The 19,069-nt window shown below is 33.0% G+C and overlaps 2 protein-coding genes across 2 annotated transcripts in view; both read left to right on the top strand.

Annotated features, from left to right (window-relative positions):
* LOC125814297 (protein CutA, chloroplastic) overlaps nucleotides 1–19,069 on the top strand; it is a 154,945-nt gene that overhangs the window by 132,854 nt on the left and 3,022 nt on the right. The window lies entirely within an intron of this gene.
* On the top strand, nucleotides 372–9,143 carry LOC125814260 (ubiquitin carboxyl-terminal hydrolase 17). Its single transcript, XM_049493725.1, has 11 exons — nucleotides 372–1,032; nucleotides 3,508–4,948; nucleotides 5,039–5,124; nucleotides 6,026–6,111; nucleotides 6,221–6,383; nucleotides 6,472–6,592; nucleotides 6,681–6,838; nucleotides 7,321–7,405; nucleotides 7,517–7,729; nucleotides 8,084–8,145; nucleotides 8,239–9,143. Exons 1-11 carry the CDS (start codon nucleotides 641–643, stop codon nucleotides 8,942–8,944), a joined length of 3,513 nt encoding a protein of 1,170 aa, XP_049349682.1. The 5' UTR covers nucleotides 372–640; the 3' UTR covers nucleotides 8,945–9,143.

Genomic DNA, 19,069 nt, shown 5'->3' with positions numbered 1-19,069 from the left:
TCGAAAAGTTTATGGTAAACCATTAATGAAAGTGCTACTATTATAAATAGAAATAGAATATTTGGTCTAACGTTAAATGAAAGTCGGCATTTTATTTAGAATAATAAAATCCCGGTTCAACCGGTGAGCATTTGAACCGGTTCAAAAAACTCCGGTTGGAATATTTAGATGAGCCAAGGGTTCACGTCTCTCGATGCCTGAGGACAAAAGGGACAAAATTCTTTTCCTCAACGATCAATTTCTTATACTCCTCAAAGAATTAATATTTTATACTTTAAACCCTATAATTATTCTTATTTTCACACTGTACGCCTATTATTTAGTTTCCTTTTTCAATTTTCCCCTAAACTTTCTCTTTCTTCAAACTTAAAAAAAAAATCCCCTAAATTCTCGATCTATGAAAAAAAAATTCTGTTTGGGTCAGAATCTTCTCTCTTCCAGTGACTTTATTGCACTTTCCTCTCTCGATTTCTCCACAATTTTGGTTGATTGAATTCTGTGTGCATGTAAAGTTTTGATCTTTGTGTGGTGGAGAATTTTCAACATCGTGATCGGTGGAGGGGTGGTATAGAGCTCTATGAATTTGGAAGGATTAGGGTTTGGATGTGATCTGTTGTTGTTTGTGGGTGGGTTTGTGTAAATGCTCGTGGGAGGGGATCTAGGGTTTCTCTCGAGCTTGGTGGTGGCGGCGTTTGTGGCGGTTTTTGGACCGGTGTTAGGTTTTGTGGTTAGACGGAAATGGAGGCGTTCGGTGGCGAGGAGGGAGGAGATCAAGAGGTTGTTGGTTTTGGCTTCGGAGGAGGCAGCTAGGGTTGAGCTACAAGCCGCTGAGGAATATGGGTATGGTTATGGGTATAGGTATGAGTCGCTGAAGGAGGAGGATGAGGTGTTTGTTGAAACACCGGCATCATCAGCACCACCACCAACAATTTCAACATCATATTCTGGTTCACGGCAATTGCAGTACCAATGTGCGGTTTGCTCATCTCCAACCTCTACTCGGTGCTCCCAATGTAAAGCAGTGCGCTACTGGTATGCATAAACTCAATCTCTCCTAGAAGTTTATATCTTATCTGTTCCTTTTTTGCTGGAGTGTATGATGAACTAGTTGAGATTAAGGCATGGTCTTGTTGGTGCACCTTTTTTTCTAAGGAATTTAAATTAGTAAATATTAGATTAGCAATATGGATAGTGAGGATTCATATAGCCTGTCCAGCTAGCGTAGGGTCGGAGCTTAGCCTTTGTTGTTGTTTAGTTGAAACTATATCATTGATAGACTTGCTGGGATTGGGTGTTGATTTTAGATGAACCATTTACTAAAAGTTGCAACCTTGTTGAAGGGGTTTTCAATTGCTTCATCCTTTTTTAGTTCTGGTAGTATCAAGAAGAAAAGAGGCATCTGATGAAAAAGGACACTTTCTGCAGTTGATGACATAGTTTCAGTTGTATAATTGGGCTGCTGTTCTTCTAATGAAGACTTTCTTCTGTCACACACTAGAATCAAATGGGAACAAATGAGCTGCTTATGGTATATGGTAATTGGTGACCATTTTGTGCCATCAATGAAAGCTCTTCTCTCTGTGACCGACTGCTGCTGAATTCTCACTTAGACAATACTAAGAGAGTGACATATTGCTGTTCATTCTGATTCATCATTATACATTAATAGTTAACTAGTACAGGCGAAATTTATGGTTTCCAAGAAATAAATTCTTTTTTTTTGTGATGGATGAAAGAGTCATTGCTGATCTAGAGTTGAAAATATTTTTCTTTTAGATCTTTTGTTTCCTTCCATCTCCTTATTATTAGATGAATTGCCACAAGAACCAACTTAAGATTGAAGATATCATTTGTGATTATCTTCATGCTACCTCATGAAATTTATTTGTATAGGCGAATTAATATACGTCAGTAGAGCAAAGCTTAAGCGAGGCTCATTGCAATTTGGAAGTAATGCTCTCATTGACAGGTTTATTTACAAGTAGAATGTTGAATTGAGTAAGCTGATTTTTAAAGATCAAAAAGGGCTGATAGATGTTTTCAAGACTTTTTACTAGTTTGATCAGCTTTTGCTACCCTTCAATGGTTTTTTCTATAATCTCTTCCATGTGTACAATGGATTTGTGTCTTATTTTATGAAATGTAGGGAAATGTAGTTATAACAGGTCATTTGTTGAGGCTCTTTCATATTGCAGGGGCTAGCCATTAGTGCAGTTCCCCTTTTCAATGTATTGATCCAACTCTTCCAATAATAGTGCTTACTGTAAGTTAGTTATGCTCCCATGTTCAAAATAAGTAATAAGAGTGGAAATTTAAAGCACCTAATTCATGTTTAGGTTCTAACTTCATAAGTTGAAGTATATACATCCCATTTAGGATGGATTTTTGTGTAATTTTAATTTCTTTAAAATGATTATGCAAAAAGAATACATTCCGGGATGAGGATAGAGCGGACAAACATCATTCAAATTTGATCCATTTAATGGGTGTGGACTTTTTTTTTTTTTGATGACAAGGGGAACCCGTAGCCGCTACCCTTTGGGTGCGCACAGGGTAAAACCCCCGCTCCTATGCAATAGCTCGCAAACCACAGGAGAGGTAACCCGCTGCAAGCCTGGTGCGATGAGCTCGACCCATAAGGCAAACCCCTTGCTTTCGCTAGCAAGGGGTTTCGAACTTGAGACCTCCAACATGGAAGTCCCAAGCTCAAACCAATGGGTGTGGACTTCTGAAATTTAATGTAAGGGGAGGTAAATAATGTTGCATTATTAATTTAGAAGTGCTTCAAACATTTGGAATTGCAGCTAAATTTGGATGAAAGTGAGGTGGAAGTGTTTCTACTAAATCTGGAAGGAGGAGGTATGAGATGTGGAGTTCAGCTCTTACCATGTGTTGCATAGAACTTTTACTTCTTTATGAATTATTATTATGGTCTCAAGATTTCTTTTTCTTTTATAACTTAAGTCTTGTTGTATCCTGGCATTTATATCCGTATTTCTATTAGTAGTCCTAAGCACCTGAGACTAACAAGATTTTCCAGTGTTCTTTCTCAAACATTTTAACTTTATCGTTGTGTTGTATGCCTTTTGTTTCCTTTCCTTCATCAGATTTTTGCTGTGCTGCTTTTAATCATTGGAGAAAGCTTCATGTTGGATAGTCCTGCATCATTCTTTCTTCCTTTGTCTGTTTGATTGCCTTCTTTTTGGGTGGGGTTGTGGAGGAAGATATTGTTTTTACAGTTGAGAAGACAATTTTTGGATGAGTATTTATGTTGATGCTAATGACGGTGTTTACAGCTTTGCTCCTACTTTAATGGTTTCGAGAAATAAATTTGTCGAAAGAGTTTATGCTGACATTTCTTGCATTATTAGTACTATACACTCAAGATACCGCTTGTATATTAGGTGTCTTGTCTCTTATTTGATAGCTATCAACTTTAATTTTCTTGAAGCTCTAAAACACTCATATCTACATCTCTAATATTCCTATATTTTGTACTCATGTCAGCTCTGGCAAATGTCAAATCCTTCATTGGAGACAAGGTCACAGGAATGAATGCCGTCCAGTTAGCAACTTGGATCACCTCAATGATGTTGAGGCAAAATCTCATCTGAAGACGTATAAGCAAGAATCGGATGGAAGTCATCTTAAGAGCACTGAGGTTGAAGGCAGACGTTCTTCAGAATCAGGCGATGCTTCCCCAGAGGAAGCTGCACTTTTGAGATCCAAATACTTTGCAACATCTGATGGAAAACATGACACAGTTGGACAGAGTCTGACAGATTCAAAATGTCTCAATTTGAACTCCAGTTTCGTGCTTCATTCATCTTCATGTGAACATTTGGACCTCTCTACTTCAAGTGGATCTTCTGTTGATCATTCTGCATCTGATTCAAATGACTCTGATGCTTCTGACAGTCATAGGTCTGCTGTTATTGATACAGTTAAGATTCAGACTAATCATTCCAAGGTAGAAAGATTTAAGCCATCCTACACAGAGCAACCCCAACTGGTACAAACTGCAGATTATGATTCCACGTCTGGAAAATATACTCACACCAAGCCTAGCATTCATGGGGACACGCAGTCTAAATATTGGACTTCATCAACAAGTTCAGGTACTGATGACTCCAGTGAATCTTCATTGACAGCGCCGTCTACACCCTCATCTGGTTTTTGGGAAGGACCAGTTCCTTATACTAGATCTAGGATTGGTTCACTTGATAGTAATGCTGATCCTCCTTCCAAAAATGCTTGTGACATCAAGATTTCAGACTCTCAATCAACTTCATGTCGGCCCCCTGAAATTGCTAGACCTCTTATACCTGAGGCAGGTGAACAAGGATCGAACTCAAAAAAGAATCTGGAAAATCCAACTCCAATTATGGTGGAAGTGCTGAAACCAGTCAATCGAGCTGAATCAAGATTTGAAATTAAAGACCAGAAAGAAAGTAGCAGGTCATCAGCTTCGCGGTCTGTAACTTCGGATCAGCTTGATGTGCATGGCTCCCGTGATAAATGCGCATTGACCTCTGAGGAAGGTAGATACTCCTCATCTAGTGGTTCTGCTAATTTAAAGAAGCACGATGGGTTGAAAGTTAGTAGTTTGCGATCCTCAAGCCCCAGCAAGTCATATCGTGGCGTTGAAGACTCTACCAGTGCTCTACAATTGCCAAAAGATAGACAAAAAGGATCTTTTCCTGCCAAAATTTCTGATAATATCTCTTCTAACAATAGGCATGATATCCAAAATGTGAAGTCAGCAAAGATCAATGGCACTCAAGTGGCCAGTGCCTGTTCGGCAGAGTCTAGTGCTCCATTACCAAATGCAAAGAATGGCTTGAAGTCATCTGTTTTAAAAGTTGTTGATCAGCTCAGGAGTTCAAAGCCGACCCGACTTAATTCTCTAGGGGAAGAGTGTGATGTCAATGGAAGATATGGCAACAAGGTATGCATTACTCTAGCTTATCTGTGATTTTCACCTGTAATGCACGTCAGATTATAGAACACTGTATTCATCAGATATGTTTCTTTTCAGGCTCTATTTCCATATGAAAGTTTTGTGAAGCTTCATAACTGGAAGAATGAATTGCGGCCATTTGGCCTTGTAAATTGTGGTAACAGGTATGTGGCATGAGATTTAGCTAGTTTTGGACTAATTGTGCCTTGTATAACTTTCTTATCCACGTGTTTGGATTTTTTTTCTTAACATTCTGATTTCAAGTAGTTATATCACTTTATTGAAGTCTCCGAACATGCATTTCCTTTTTAGGAGTAAAAGTTTCTCAGCCATTGGTTGTTCAGTCTACCAAGAATTTGGTTGATTACTATGAGGTTCAAAATATATGAGAAACACTTTGCATGATTCATGATGATTGACAGTGTGACGTTCAAGAGCCTTTTTCTGTTGAGATCATTATTGCATAAATTTATGATGTGAAACTATTCCTCAAGCAAGGCAGCCGATAAGTCATCAAAGGGCATGTGTGAATAATGGAATGGTTAACATTACTCATTTTAAACTCTCCCACGGTGATATAATATCTTTTCACAAATTCTTGAGTTGAAGAGTCCTTTCTTGTAAATATCTTCTTAGTGCAGTTTGCTTTGGGGCTTTCAACTAATATCTCGATGTGGTGATGTTCCAAAAGAGAGGATGTTGTGGGCCAAAATATACCTGGAATTTATGATGTTTTATGCCCTCCTTAAACACGAAGATTGATTGGCTTCAATGAAAATAACATTGTGAAAAGACAAGGGAATCAGATATTAATTGACTACTTTAAGAGGCTTTAGTCAAGATTTAATGGCCGAATATTCAGATTTCTTGCTGTCCTATTTTCCTATATTTTGCTGCCCAGTTAATGTCTCAACTTGAAGATAGAAATTCTAAATCTATTGTTGTTTATTTGGCTATTCCCTTGTGTAAGCAATTCTGGTACTTGCTAGGTGGTGAGATACTCTATCACAATCTCAAATATTTGTGTATTTCTTCATTCCTAATTTTTTCTGCAATGTGCTGCAGCTGCTACGCTAATGCTGTCCTTCAGTGCCTGGCATTTACACCACCACTTACTTCATATTTTCTTCAAGGGCTCCACTCTAAGACATGTATGTCCACTTCTGTTTGTTAGGTTTATTTTTAAAAAACTCATCATTCTCAGACCCCAGATCGAAATTAAACTCACCAGTTTTCCCTCTTTTTATATGCTGCTATCAGGTGAAACGAAAGGGTGGTGCTTCACATGCGAATTTGAAAGTTTAGTTCTAAAAGCAAAAGATGGGAACTCTCCCCTATCTCCGAGTAGTATAATTTCCCATCTCGAAAGCATCGGGAGCAATCTTGGTAATGGTAGAGAAGAAGATGCTCATGAATTTCTTAGGTATATTTTCTGTATCTGTGGAGCCTGTAGATGTGCAAGTATATCTTGAAGTTCTAAGTTGTTTATGTCTGTTTTCCTAACTCAATAGGTATGTAATCGACACAATGCAATCCATTTGCTTGAAGGAAGCTGGGGTTACTGCACCTGGCTCTTTTGAAGAAGAAACGAGTCTCATTGGGCTTACATTTGGGGGCTATCTTCGTTCAAAGGTAACTGCTGACTTTTAATAGTTGTTAAATGTAAGCTTAATATTTCTTGAAAAATTTCTGTACTGATTTCTGAAAATTCAACTGGAAGATTGAGTGCATGAGATGTGGGGGCAAATCTGAGAGGCAAGAGAGAATAATGGATCTTACTGTTGAAATAGACGGAGATATAGGCACCTTGGAAGAAGCTTTGAAACAATTTACTCATACTGAGACTCTAGATGGTGAAAACAAGTACCGATGTGGCAGGTTCGATCCAATTGTCCCATACTTCATTATTTTGATGTGTTTATGTTATCCTCTGAATTCTTTTCCTTTATATTTCATTTGGGGGTTATCTCTCACTTTTCTTTTATTAGTGGGTCTAGATACTTTGCGTGCATTAATGTTTCGATTCCGTGTCTAATGGTAGTGTCATTCCTTGGAATTAACTGGGTTGATTAAAATTTCATTGATTTGTTTCTTTGTTTTTATCCATCTTGGAAAATACGATGCTATGCCCAAATCCTTCTCATCTCTCTCGATCTAGAGAAAAATGATTATACTAATTGTATTGTACATCTTCACTTCTAGAATGTCCAGTAGTGGTATGAAATTTCTGTGTATTTGTAATTTGTTTGGTTATGAGCAGGTTGTTCGACTCTTGTGCATGCATGCCATTTTCATTGAAATGCTCAAGTAAAATAGATTTGCAGCACATTTTTGGACTAAACTTTTGCTGCATCTTTCAGATGTAAATCATATGAGAAGGCTAAGAAAAAGTTGAAAGTGGTGGAGGCTCCTAATGTCCTCACTGTTGCATTGAAGAGATTTCAGGTACTGTTTTGAATGAAGTGTTGTCTCCTTCAGTTTTTGATAGTGATTGAAGGAAATACTTCCTCGTATTTTCATTTTGTTTCCAATTGCTCACTGTCTGTAGTTTTGCAGTCAGGTAAATTTGGGAAGCTAAACAAGACAATCAAATTCCCAGAGTTTTTGAACCTGGCACCATATATGAGTGGGACAAGTGATAAGTCACCAGTTTATCAGCTGTATGGAGTTGTGGTTCACCTGGACGTAATGAATGCTGCATTTTCTGGTCACTATGTGTGTTACGTGAGGAACTTTCAGAATAAGTGGTATAAAGTTGATGATAGTTCGGTATGTCTCCTACGGAGCTTTTACTTATAATTCACATTTTAAAGCTTATTTTTACACATCTCATTTTATCTTCTGAATTTTTCCCATTGATTGTATAGTTTTTTTTCTTCACTTCTGTGCTTTGGGTATTGGTAAGCTTATGAGAAATTAGGCATTTGCTGTGACAAAGTGGTTGTTCCTTTCGGCTTAGAACTACTAAAAGTGCTCTTGATGTGCGTTAATGTGTTCTATGATGTTGGAGAACTGTGATACTCCATTTCCTCGCGATTCTGCGTCATGCATTATTTCACACAACATGATGTTTCTTCCATGGTCTTTTGTGAGGTTTTGATGTGGTCTTTGTCATATTTGTAGGTAAAATCTGTGGAACTAGAAAGAGTCTTGTCGAAGGGAGCGTACATGCTTCTTTATTCAAGGTAAAATTATAGACACATCTCCTTCTAGTTGAGGTATGCATTCTTCTATCTTTTTATTGATTGTAGCTGACATTTTCGTTTTTCCCTTTTTAGGTGCTCGCCACGGGGGCCTAGGATAATGAGGAGTTTGACAATTCCTCGTGATCCAAGGAGATCAAAGCAACCGACTTGTAAATCAAGATCCCATACAAGAAGTCCATGGGACTCTTCTCATGGCGATTCAACTAGTAAAACTTGCAATGAATGTTCTTATCCTTGTCATACAAGTGTGAGGCCTATTAGGTCAATATTTGAGGAGGACACTTCGAGTGAACAGTCATCTTTCTTCTCTGAGCTTGGTTCTTGCAGTACAGACAGCACTAACAGGGATTCAACGAGCACAGATGACTTAAATATTGATATATTTGGCGACTCTGGGGTCTGTTGGAATAGCCTCTGGAGGAGTTCATCTGATTCTGACACATCCTCATCCTCATCTTCTCCTTCCCCTCTGTACTCAAGGCATTCACCCCTTGCTGATTTGGACCGTTATGCTTCTGCGCACGAAGAGACCAGTTGTAGTGGCAACCCAGAAACAGCTGGGGATGGTCAGGGTTTTTGGACAGGGTTACATGATCGTAACGGTTATACTGGCATTCCAGAAACCAGCGGAAGGACACCTCCTCTCTGTCCCAACCCAACTAAACATTGTAGAAAAGTAGTTAGTAGTCATAGTAGTAGCAAGACCGACTCCAGTAGATTAGGTCGGGTTAACCCTTGTGACAAGTCGAGATCTCCTGTAACTTGTAGAGATCGATGAGGGAAGAAGGTGCCTTTTGGACATCGGTATTATAAAGTATTTTTGTATTCTAGAGGGAGGGAAATAAAAGAATTTGGGAGGCACAGGGGTTTAGGGAGTAGTTGTATGTATTATAATACATTGGCTTTTAGCTATGTTCAAAGCCATAATTTTGTCACTCTCTTCCCCTTTAATATAATCTATTGTCCATTTCCTGTAATCCATTGTTTATCAAATGTAAACAAGATACATATTGACTTGGAAGTAAAAGATCTCTAACTATCATCCTTGTTCAACAACGCTCCTTAACACAGGCGATTCAGGAGGACTCAAATTCGTGACAATACATGCATAACTCTACGGTGGGGACAGAAATTGTCAAAGGGAAGAATAGATGGGGAGGAGGTCCAGTTCAACTTCAACCACTTTGGTTTGGTTCATCTCACATAGACGATTTTGTATTAAGGGGCCTACAAAAGAAGGTTGTAAAAGATTGATTTTTGACATGATGGGCCAAAGGGGGAATGGAATAGGAAGAGAAGAAAACAAACAAACAACTTGGCTGAGCATTAATAATATATTGTCACCTACACTCACAGACTCACAGTACCTACTTTGGGTTAATATACTGCTCTACTTTGACCACATTTATTTAAGCCACCACTCATACCAAACTTTTAACTTTTGTCTTCAATCTTAACTAAGTGTCAGAATCCACATTTTATATCCAACTTAGAATTCACAGTGTTCAATAAATTCTGTATTGGTTGGTTGAGTATTGTCTTACTTATCCTTTTTTTCTTACAATTGAGGGTGGGGGCAATGGAGAGTCGAATTATAATCAACAAGGTGCAAGTTTTGATAGTCATTCAATTAAGCTACTAAGATTTCTTGCTCACTTATCCTTCTATATTAATAGTCGTAAACATTATATTTGTAGTTTCTTAATCTTCAAATTTTTTTATTATTTACTTATTAGACTATAGTACTTCCTATTTTGACTCCCATATCATGAGTTAATTTTTCAGATTAAAATAGGTCTAAGATCAATTTCTTTATGACATTATGTATAATAAAGTTACTTTAAACCGAAATTAAAGTTGGTGGAATTATTTTAATTTACATCAAGAATATATTTTAAAAGGAGATGCATGCTGTAGTAAATGAGAATATATATTGAAAAAGACTATCTAGCCGTAATGACAAAACTCCATTTTTTGTGGTTATTTTGTCTAACAAAGGACCAACAACTTTCTTATATTCTCATGTTCCATGTTTCTTTTTTATTATATAAATAATAGGCCTAAATAATATACATAAAACCCAAATCTTTGTCCCTATCTTCATTCTTCCTAATTTTTTTTAATAAAAAAAAAATACTTAAATCAACACTCAAGTTCAAGGTGATTTCTTTTATTTGTCTTTTAAGTCTTGTTAGCAGAATTACTCGATACTTATGTTGATAACGAATTCAGAAATTTAAAAAAAAAACATATTATTATGAATATACGGAGCTAGTAAAATCAGTTGATAATTTAGGATTAATTTTAAATATTGAAAATGTTTGCAATGCAAACAAATTTTTGACAAAATATATTATGTGATTTCTTTTGTCTATTTAAGCGTTGTGATTGATCTTCAAATATATGAAGTAACAAGTAATCAATGAAATAATTGAAATGTATACAAGTTGATTTGACCGTCACTATCATATAAAGAAAAAGCTAATGTAAAATAACAAATTATCGATAAAATAATTGAAATGTATACTACCTGATTCGACCATCATCGTAATATTAAGAAAGACCTAATGTCTTTTAATACATTCAACTAAAACGGTCACCTTTTATATAAGTTGATGATTTATTTACTAATTTCAAAGTAGCATGCATGTCCATATCATTTCATGACAATAATCTACCTGCAGGAGATCTTGTCAGCAATATTTATTGTCTTTGCTTCATTTTATTTTTCTTTAATAACTTTTATTAACGTTTGACTTTTGCATATCCAAAAATAATTAAAGTACTTAATTTCAAATCTCTGAATAAATGTCAACAACTCAATAATTTGATATTTAAATGGTAGATATATACACTAAAAAGAAAGAAAGAGAAGTATTGAGAGCACTTCGGTGTAAATTAGTAGTTTTATCTCAGAGTTATCAATAGTTTTAAAGATACTTTTTGACTTGACTAACTGAATTTTAATACACTCTCAATTTTGCAATATGAGTGAAATACACTCCTAAATTCTCATCAAGTTTCGGTTGATTTCAACACTTCTCTCGGTTTTTTATTAAGAATTTTGTACTCCTACAAAAATTTGATACCACTTGCTATCTCGCAGATTAGGGATGTATCTAATTAAGTTTAGTTAGTCAATTAAAAGGATATTTTTAAGGCTGTTAATTATTCGAGGACGAAATTAATAGTTTGCGTCTAGTGTGTTTTCAATACTTCTCACTTCAATAAACATGTGTAGAACTGAGGCCAAAGTAACAATTAATATGTTTGGCTAAGAAGGAAAGAAAATAAATGAGATCATATAGAGAATAAAAAACTTCGGTGTGGGTAAATTTCCTTTCATTTTTAATGAGAAATTTCACTATTCAAGTGAAATCATCTTTCATGGTAAATATTTTAGTGAGTTTAAATTTATCGAGATTCGAGTCTCACCATGAATATAAGATTCTAGACAGAAAACCAACACAAAAAAATTAGAGACGAAAACATATAAAGTATTCGTTTTTTGGTTTTATTCTGTTTAATTTAATTATGAAATTACAATTTCTAACATTTTTTTTTTATTACTACGATAAGTGTTTGATTTTATTAAATGAGATTCTCTTTTCAAAGCCTCAATTCCTATTAATTTCGTATATCCCTTTGTGCCAACAAGATAAATATATTTTTTTATGACAAGGGAAATTCGCAGTCATTATCCTTTAAGTCACACATGATAAAATTCATGTTTATATGCAACAGCTCACAAACTACATAAAAAATGACAAGCCCAGTGGAAGGAGATAAATATAAACCACCAAAAATTGATATTAATTTTGAAAACATGAAGATTTAATTTAATAATTGACCTCAACATGTTTCTATATTGAAAGAGAGTACTCCTTCGAGAATATTCTCAATGAGTTCAAAATCCATGTTAATAGAGTTGTAATCATCTTGTTGAAAAATATGGACTCTCAATAAGAACAAAATTAAGTGTCAATAAAGGAGGCTAAAATCAAAGGAGTGCTTCCTCCTACGTCAGTCAAACTTCAATACAGATACTAAATATCAAATAAAAAGTTTTAAAAATGAAGAAAAAAAGAAATATTAAATTGGATAAATTAAAATTATAGAGAAAGAGAATTCTTCAATTTGGGCACATGACAAGTTGGTTGTCCCATCAAACGACTTATATTGTCCAAATGAGGTGTATTTACAAGTTCATTAGTACATGCTAACCAACTTTCAAAAATTTCTCGATATAATCATTCAACTAAATTATTTATATATAATAAATAAAATATAATTATTTCGATCATTTCACTTTATGATAAAAGTTTACGACTTTAATTCATTGCATTCCAATTTTGACATAATCTTTTTGACCAGATGAGTCAATAGAATCAATTAAAAATTATTTTCAAGTTTACATCTTTATGCATGTTTTAAAAATGAAATTATAAGAGCAATAAAAGTCATTGATCTTGTGCTTCATCATTTTACTGTATAGTATGATGTAAAATATAATTGTATAATATCTTCTAAACGCGTGCATATAAAGCCTATAAATTATGATATCTATTTTGCGCCGTAAAGCAATTTTTATTAATTAATACATACATTCATTCATATAGATTAAAGTATTCAATCTCATGATTGATCAATTAATAAATAAATACACGCCATAATATTTTACTATTTATTGAGAACAAACCATTTTGTATGGTGCAACAAAATACAAAAGAAAGAACATACTGAAGAATATTTTAAAATTGAGTTAATGGGATATAATTTTTTATTATAAGAAGGGATAATTGCAAACAATCTTTTTTTATACAATAAGCATTAGTTGTTAATCATCTAACATGTTAGATTAGAATGAATGTAAGAAATTTATACACTATTTGAGAGTACTTTAGACTGCGAAAATTTCATAGATGGCAAACCACACAAAAAATGTAAATCGCATTAGGTAATTATATGTAACATGTTCGACTCAAAAGATATTGAAGAAGAAGAAGAATCAATCTCGAATCATCCAGTGGATGATCACCCTTCATAAATCAATTGAGTCATTCCGAAGAACCATATTCATATATTACTAAACAATTTTTTTTTCTTATTAATCAAACATAATATAACTTCATATTTTGTAGTAATTTGGTGAAAGGTCAATGAGCTAGAATTTAAAATTTTCTTAAATTATCAAAATATATTGAATCTCAACAAGGACAATCATTACTAGTGGACCACATAGAGAAGAATTTGATTAGAATGAATCAGATCCATTCACTTAGGATTAGAAATTTTACAAAGTAATTATAAAAAAAGACTTACATAAAACAAATCAAAATTAATTTGACGGATAAATATTAAATGATTAAAGAAAAAGAGGGTGGTCAATGGATATAATATCTTAAAAAGTTGTTTGGTAGAGTGTGTTAAAAAAATAATATATGCATTAATATTGTGTATTATAGTACTTTTTTCTACCTATATATACCTAGTTACACTCTATTTGGTATTAAGATATGGATAACTAATACATAAAAATTTATTGTATCAGTAATGTAAGGAATTTTAATTTTCACAATCTTTCCATCATATTTATGAAGGTTATTTATAAAACAGTTTTTCTTTTTTGAATTATACAATGCATGTTACTTTTAGTACATCACATAAAATACTGCATATGAAATAATCTCAATATAACTAATATAAACATAACTAATACCACTATTACTAATATACTACATTCAGTACTATTCTTATACACTCTACCAATTTTGAAGTGATTTATTTAAGATAGAAGTATTGACAACACCCCTGAACTATTGACAACCTTAAAAACACAATTCTATTTGATTAACTAAACTTAGATACACCCAATCTACTATATGACATAGCAAGTGGACTCATCCCTTGTAGGAGCATGCGACTCTTAATAAAAGACCAAGAGAAATGTTGAAAATACTCTTAAACTTGACAAGAATTTAGCATGTTACAAGATCGAGGTGTATTTAAGTTCAATTAATTAAGTAAAAATATAATTATAAGACTGTCAATAATTTATGATAAAACTAATAATTCACGCCGAACTTACCATTGTTTTCCTACTTTCTCCTTTTTCATTTAATAGATTATTTATACTAGTCAGCTCTTGGCATTAAATTGAACTTATAGTGGTGTAAAATTGAAGTAGATGCTTCCTTATCCACTAACATTATAACACAAATCAAACTTAAACAAGATTTTGATTTCTTATTTGGATTCTTGACCCCCCACCCCACCCACCCCACAAGTGCATTTCAGACATATGGGCCTTGGGCCCACAGAGTCCATCCTTCTAGACTAAAAGATGGGGGGCCAACAAGGGATGGTCTACCCTGCACTTACATTGAAAAGGATTTAGCATTATAACAAAACTCCAAAATTAATTCCATCACATGGTCACAACTCCACCACAACTACCTAACACCTTACTTCCCCATTGGTTCAAGTTAATTTCCCTATTCTCATTACTGCCCTCTCTACCCTCCTCCTTTTTTGGTTTAATCATCTGATATCTGATTCGACTAATTCAAATCTTTATTGTTGGTTGTAATGAAAGTCATTTTCATCCAAGGATTAGTCGATTTATAATTCTATACTTGTCGTCAAAAAATGATACTAATAAAGAGGTTAATTTTTCAAAAGCATATATTATTTCACGAATTTTTTTTATTTCTTCGAGTTCTAAACCTTTTTATATTTTGAATTTTCTTCATGAAAATCTTGATTTTATTACTATAGAGAGTGTTAAAGGATCCCTATGAAGAAATTCTCGATTCTTATAATTCAGACTCCACCTTACCCTTACTAGAGGCGAAAGGTTCATCTGAATTCCCTTAGATAGAAAATAACACTATTTACATATGATTGAAATTATTTTTAATATATATAGTAAATGTTGATTTTCTTCAATTATTTCGTGTGTTTATTTCTTTATATTTTAGTCACCTTAATAAAATTCTGACTCTGTCACCAACTACGACCCCCCTCTCTATCTAACAAACTCTATATAACTCTACTATTGATATTTAAAGTAAACTATTACTAGTACACCAACTCTTGCCTACCCAACCCCTTTTGACTTTCTCATCGTCAACAAATCAATCCACACGTAACGCATAAGATAAAATCATTACAACCTTTGACAATTACCCTTTGTTTTGATTCAAGTTAGAAACATGAGTTAATTAAGCCTTATATTAAGTTTCTTAATTAGCATGTCTTATTCCACTTAATGACTAATTAACATACATCCTAGATTATAAGGTACTTTTTACTTGTTTTGATCAGTGATTAGGTACAAGAATCTGGTTTAACAAAAGGTATTAAACCATAATAATAAATTCATTAGTAATAAACACGTGATTCCCTAAGATTATAGAAGTGGGGCTTAATCAGATTTTTGACATTTCCAACTGCCAATCAGTGGCGGAGCCAAAATTTTCAATAAGAGGGTTCAAAATCTGAAGAAGTGAACACACGAACTAGTCGAAGGGGGTTCAACATCTATTATGTATACCTAAAAAATAATTTTAATCATGTATATATAGTAATATTTTCCGCCGAAGAGGGTTCGGATGAACCCCCTAAGAACATGCTGGCTCCGCCCCTGCTGCCAATTAACTTTCGAAACGTGTAATTTATTACTCATTCCGTTCATCTTTACTTGTCCAAGTTTGATTTGTTTTATCCAAGTTTGATTTGTTATATCAACAGTATTAATTATAAGTCATCTAAAAATTGAAGAATGAATATCATAGAGTAAAATAGACACAAAATGATAAATTATTTATTGATTTTCAAATTAAACAAGTAAAGTTAGCTATCGATTTTTAATATATTGGACAAATAAAGATAAATGGAGGGAGTATTACAAACTTAATTAACTTGCTATATATAGTTTGCTTGCTGTATATAGTTTGCATATTCTAGGTAGGCGGACATAATTAAACTCTTTAATTTGGATTAATTCTTATTCCTAATCACCAAATTGTGTCATGTCAAATGAGAAAGCCCGGTAATTACTCTCCATCCCATATTAGTTGATTATCTTACTAAAAATAATTGTCACTAGTTGTCCACCTTACTAAATCAAGAAAGCATTAATTAAAATTTTCATATATTACCCTTGAAATTAATTCTTTTTTAAAGTGTTCACACTTGTTTGTAAAATTCTCAGAATTTTTTCAAGACTAAATTAATAAAATTATTTTCTTATTTATAATTTCTTAATATATGTGTAAAAAAGAAAATGATCGATATGAGACGGAAAGAGTAGCAATTAGATGTGCTAAATCATGATTAGGATGTGTTAAGCGAACATTCATGCATAGAAACGATAAGTATCAATAACTCTAAAGAGGATAAAGGAAAAAAAAAAAAAAGGAAGAACAAAAGAAACAAGAATTAATTAGGAATAAGGGTCTGAAAAATACCCTAACTTTGGCCGAAATTGTTGTTACGATACCCAAGACCTATTACCTTCTGAACTACTCCCTCCGTCCCTATTTAGTTGTCCATATTTCCTCTTTTAGTTGTCTCTATTTAGTTGTCCTCTTTGATAAATCAAGAAAGGACAACAATTTTTTTTCCTATTATACCCTTATTTAAACTTCTTCAAAAATTTTAGTAAGCTGTAATTCATCCTTTTTGGAACGAGACAATACATTATTTATTATGCTTGGGGAGTTGCACAATCCTTTAAGTTACCCATAAAGCATTTTGTTAGTTTATGAGTAAAAATTTTGAACATTTTTTTTACTAAAAAAATGGACAGAAGTAAAGTTGAAGTTTCTACTAATACTCTTATCAAAGTAGAAGGCTCACTTATATTGATTGAAGATCCACTTCAACAGAAATATTTAAATCTATTCCATTCATTGAACTTGATTTATTTTGTCTTGTATCCATTGGTTGTTTGATTTCTCATTTCATTGAAGCATTTTTTTATAACAAAATATTTTGGTGGGAAATTTTTAAATGTTACAAAAAATTGTAAAAGTGTATGTTGTTTTCCTCCAATTTATTTCACTTGAATTCAAAGAAGTGGATGTAATTTTGAAGTGAAAAATTGTCATAAATAAAGTAAATAAACTTATGAACTTCCCAGCATTGATTAGTTATCTTGAGTGAATTTATTTTGAAATTGTAAATTGTACTATAAGGGTAAAATTGTAACTTCACTATGCTAATCATTGTTGCCTTAATCTGTGTGTCATTTCTAAAGTGGACAACTCAATAGGGACGGAAGGAGTATTTAATAGTGTATTTTTTACCCCCTGAACTATTTAATACCGTATTTTAAAGGTATATATGTGCCCACGTGGACACATTACTATTTATAATTTTACATTGTTTTTTATGTTCACGTGGCCAAATATATATGTTTAAAATATGGTATTAAATAGTCTGGGGTAATAGGTCCTCATTAATGTTTGGTATCGTAACAACAATTTCGGCCAAAATTGAGATATTTTTCAGACCCTTATCCCAATTAATTATCTCAAAGAAAACTTGGGATGATAAAATAAATTCAACTTTATTATATTATAGAATATATAAGATTGCTTCCATTTTTTAAAAGAAAAAAATAATTAATGTTTGTAAATATATTTTTTTACTATAATATGTTGGTCTAACATAAATAATTTGAAAAATTCAATTAATCCTTTTTGGAGAGCTATTTTGGCAGATAATACTTATGGATGAAGCCCAAGGTTGTTGAAAGCTATCTAAATCTTTGACATTTTTGGAAATTGGACTAAAAAGAAGAATGAGAATAATGTCAAAAAATGTGAGCTAGAGATATTAAATTGTGAATTGAATAAATACAAGTACTCTACTTCCTATTATTATCATGTCAATGCCAAGATAACACCAAGTGAGATGGCATTTAATTAGTAACTCATCTGACCTCACATATATTAGGGATTGGCAATTACCATATATGAAGGTTTGTACTGAAGGACACCTAAATCCACTAATTAAACTTTTATATTAGAAGTTGAGACAGACTATATGGATTCTACATTTTCACTTGAATTCATTCACGTCATTATGATAAATAAATAAAATTTAAAAACCAATACTATTATATGCTCTATCAAGTTATATTTTCAATTCATAAATGTCATTTATAAGATTTTATTTCTTTAATTATATGCTTATCTTTAACCTAATAGGTTTATATCAAGAATTTGTAAATTTTTCGAGATATCTATTTCATATGATTTTCGATTTATTCTACCAATCAATAGATTGGAGGTACATATATAGATCATCTCAAACAACTTTCTCACATTTTATCCTCAAAGTCAATTACATACATCTAGAGGCATATCTAAAGGGGTCACTGGATTCACGTTCACCCATGTTCTCCTTCCGAGATCATATATAGTAGTATTATATATTTTTAAAAATATTGAAATATAGATATGTGAACCCACACTCGGAGTATCACATAATGTGATAATGACTGAGTGCACCTCTCTACACGTAAGGTTAGAAGTTTGAATTTTATATTTATCTTGTTTTATTTTTCTTTCTAAAATTAGATAACACTTCTCTAAGTGGTAGGTATATATAAGAATTAATTTTAGATCTATAATAATAAAATTTTAACGGTTTTCAATAATAAAAACCTTAATATCAAGCCGATCAAATTTATATCTTAGATCAATCTTTTTGTACTAGTGCACCATCATTTCAAAATTCTGAATATGCCACTACTTACATCTTCCAATAAATTAATCTTTTCAAGTAAAATATATATTTAATTATAAATTCAATATAAAAATTCTTTTTCTTACTTCACATACTACAATTTTCACTTAACATCACCTCTCTCTATCTTAGTTGTCTATTTTCA

This window comes from Solanum verrucosum, unplaced genomic scaffold (assembly GCF_900185275.1).
Source record: "Solanum verrucosum unplaced genomic scaffold, falcon-dt-bn FXZP01000230.1, whole genome shotgun sequence".
Taxonomy (NCBI): Eukaryota; Viridiplantae; Streptophyta; class Magnoliopsida; order Solanales; family Solanaceae; genus Solanum; species Solanum verrucosum.
This window is presented reverse-complemented; position numbering and strand designations above follow the sequence as displayed.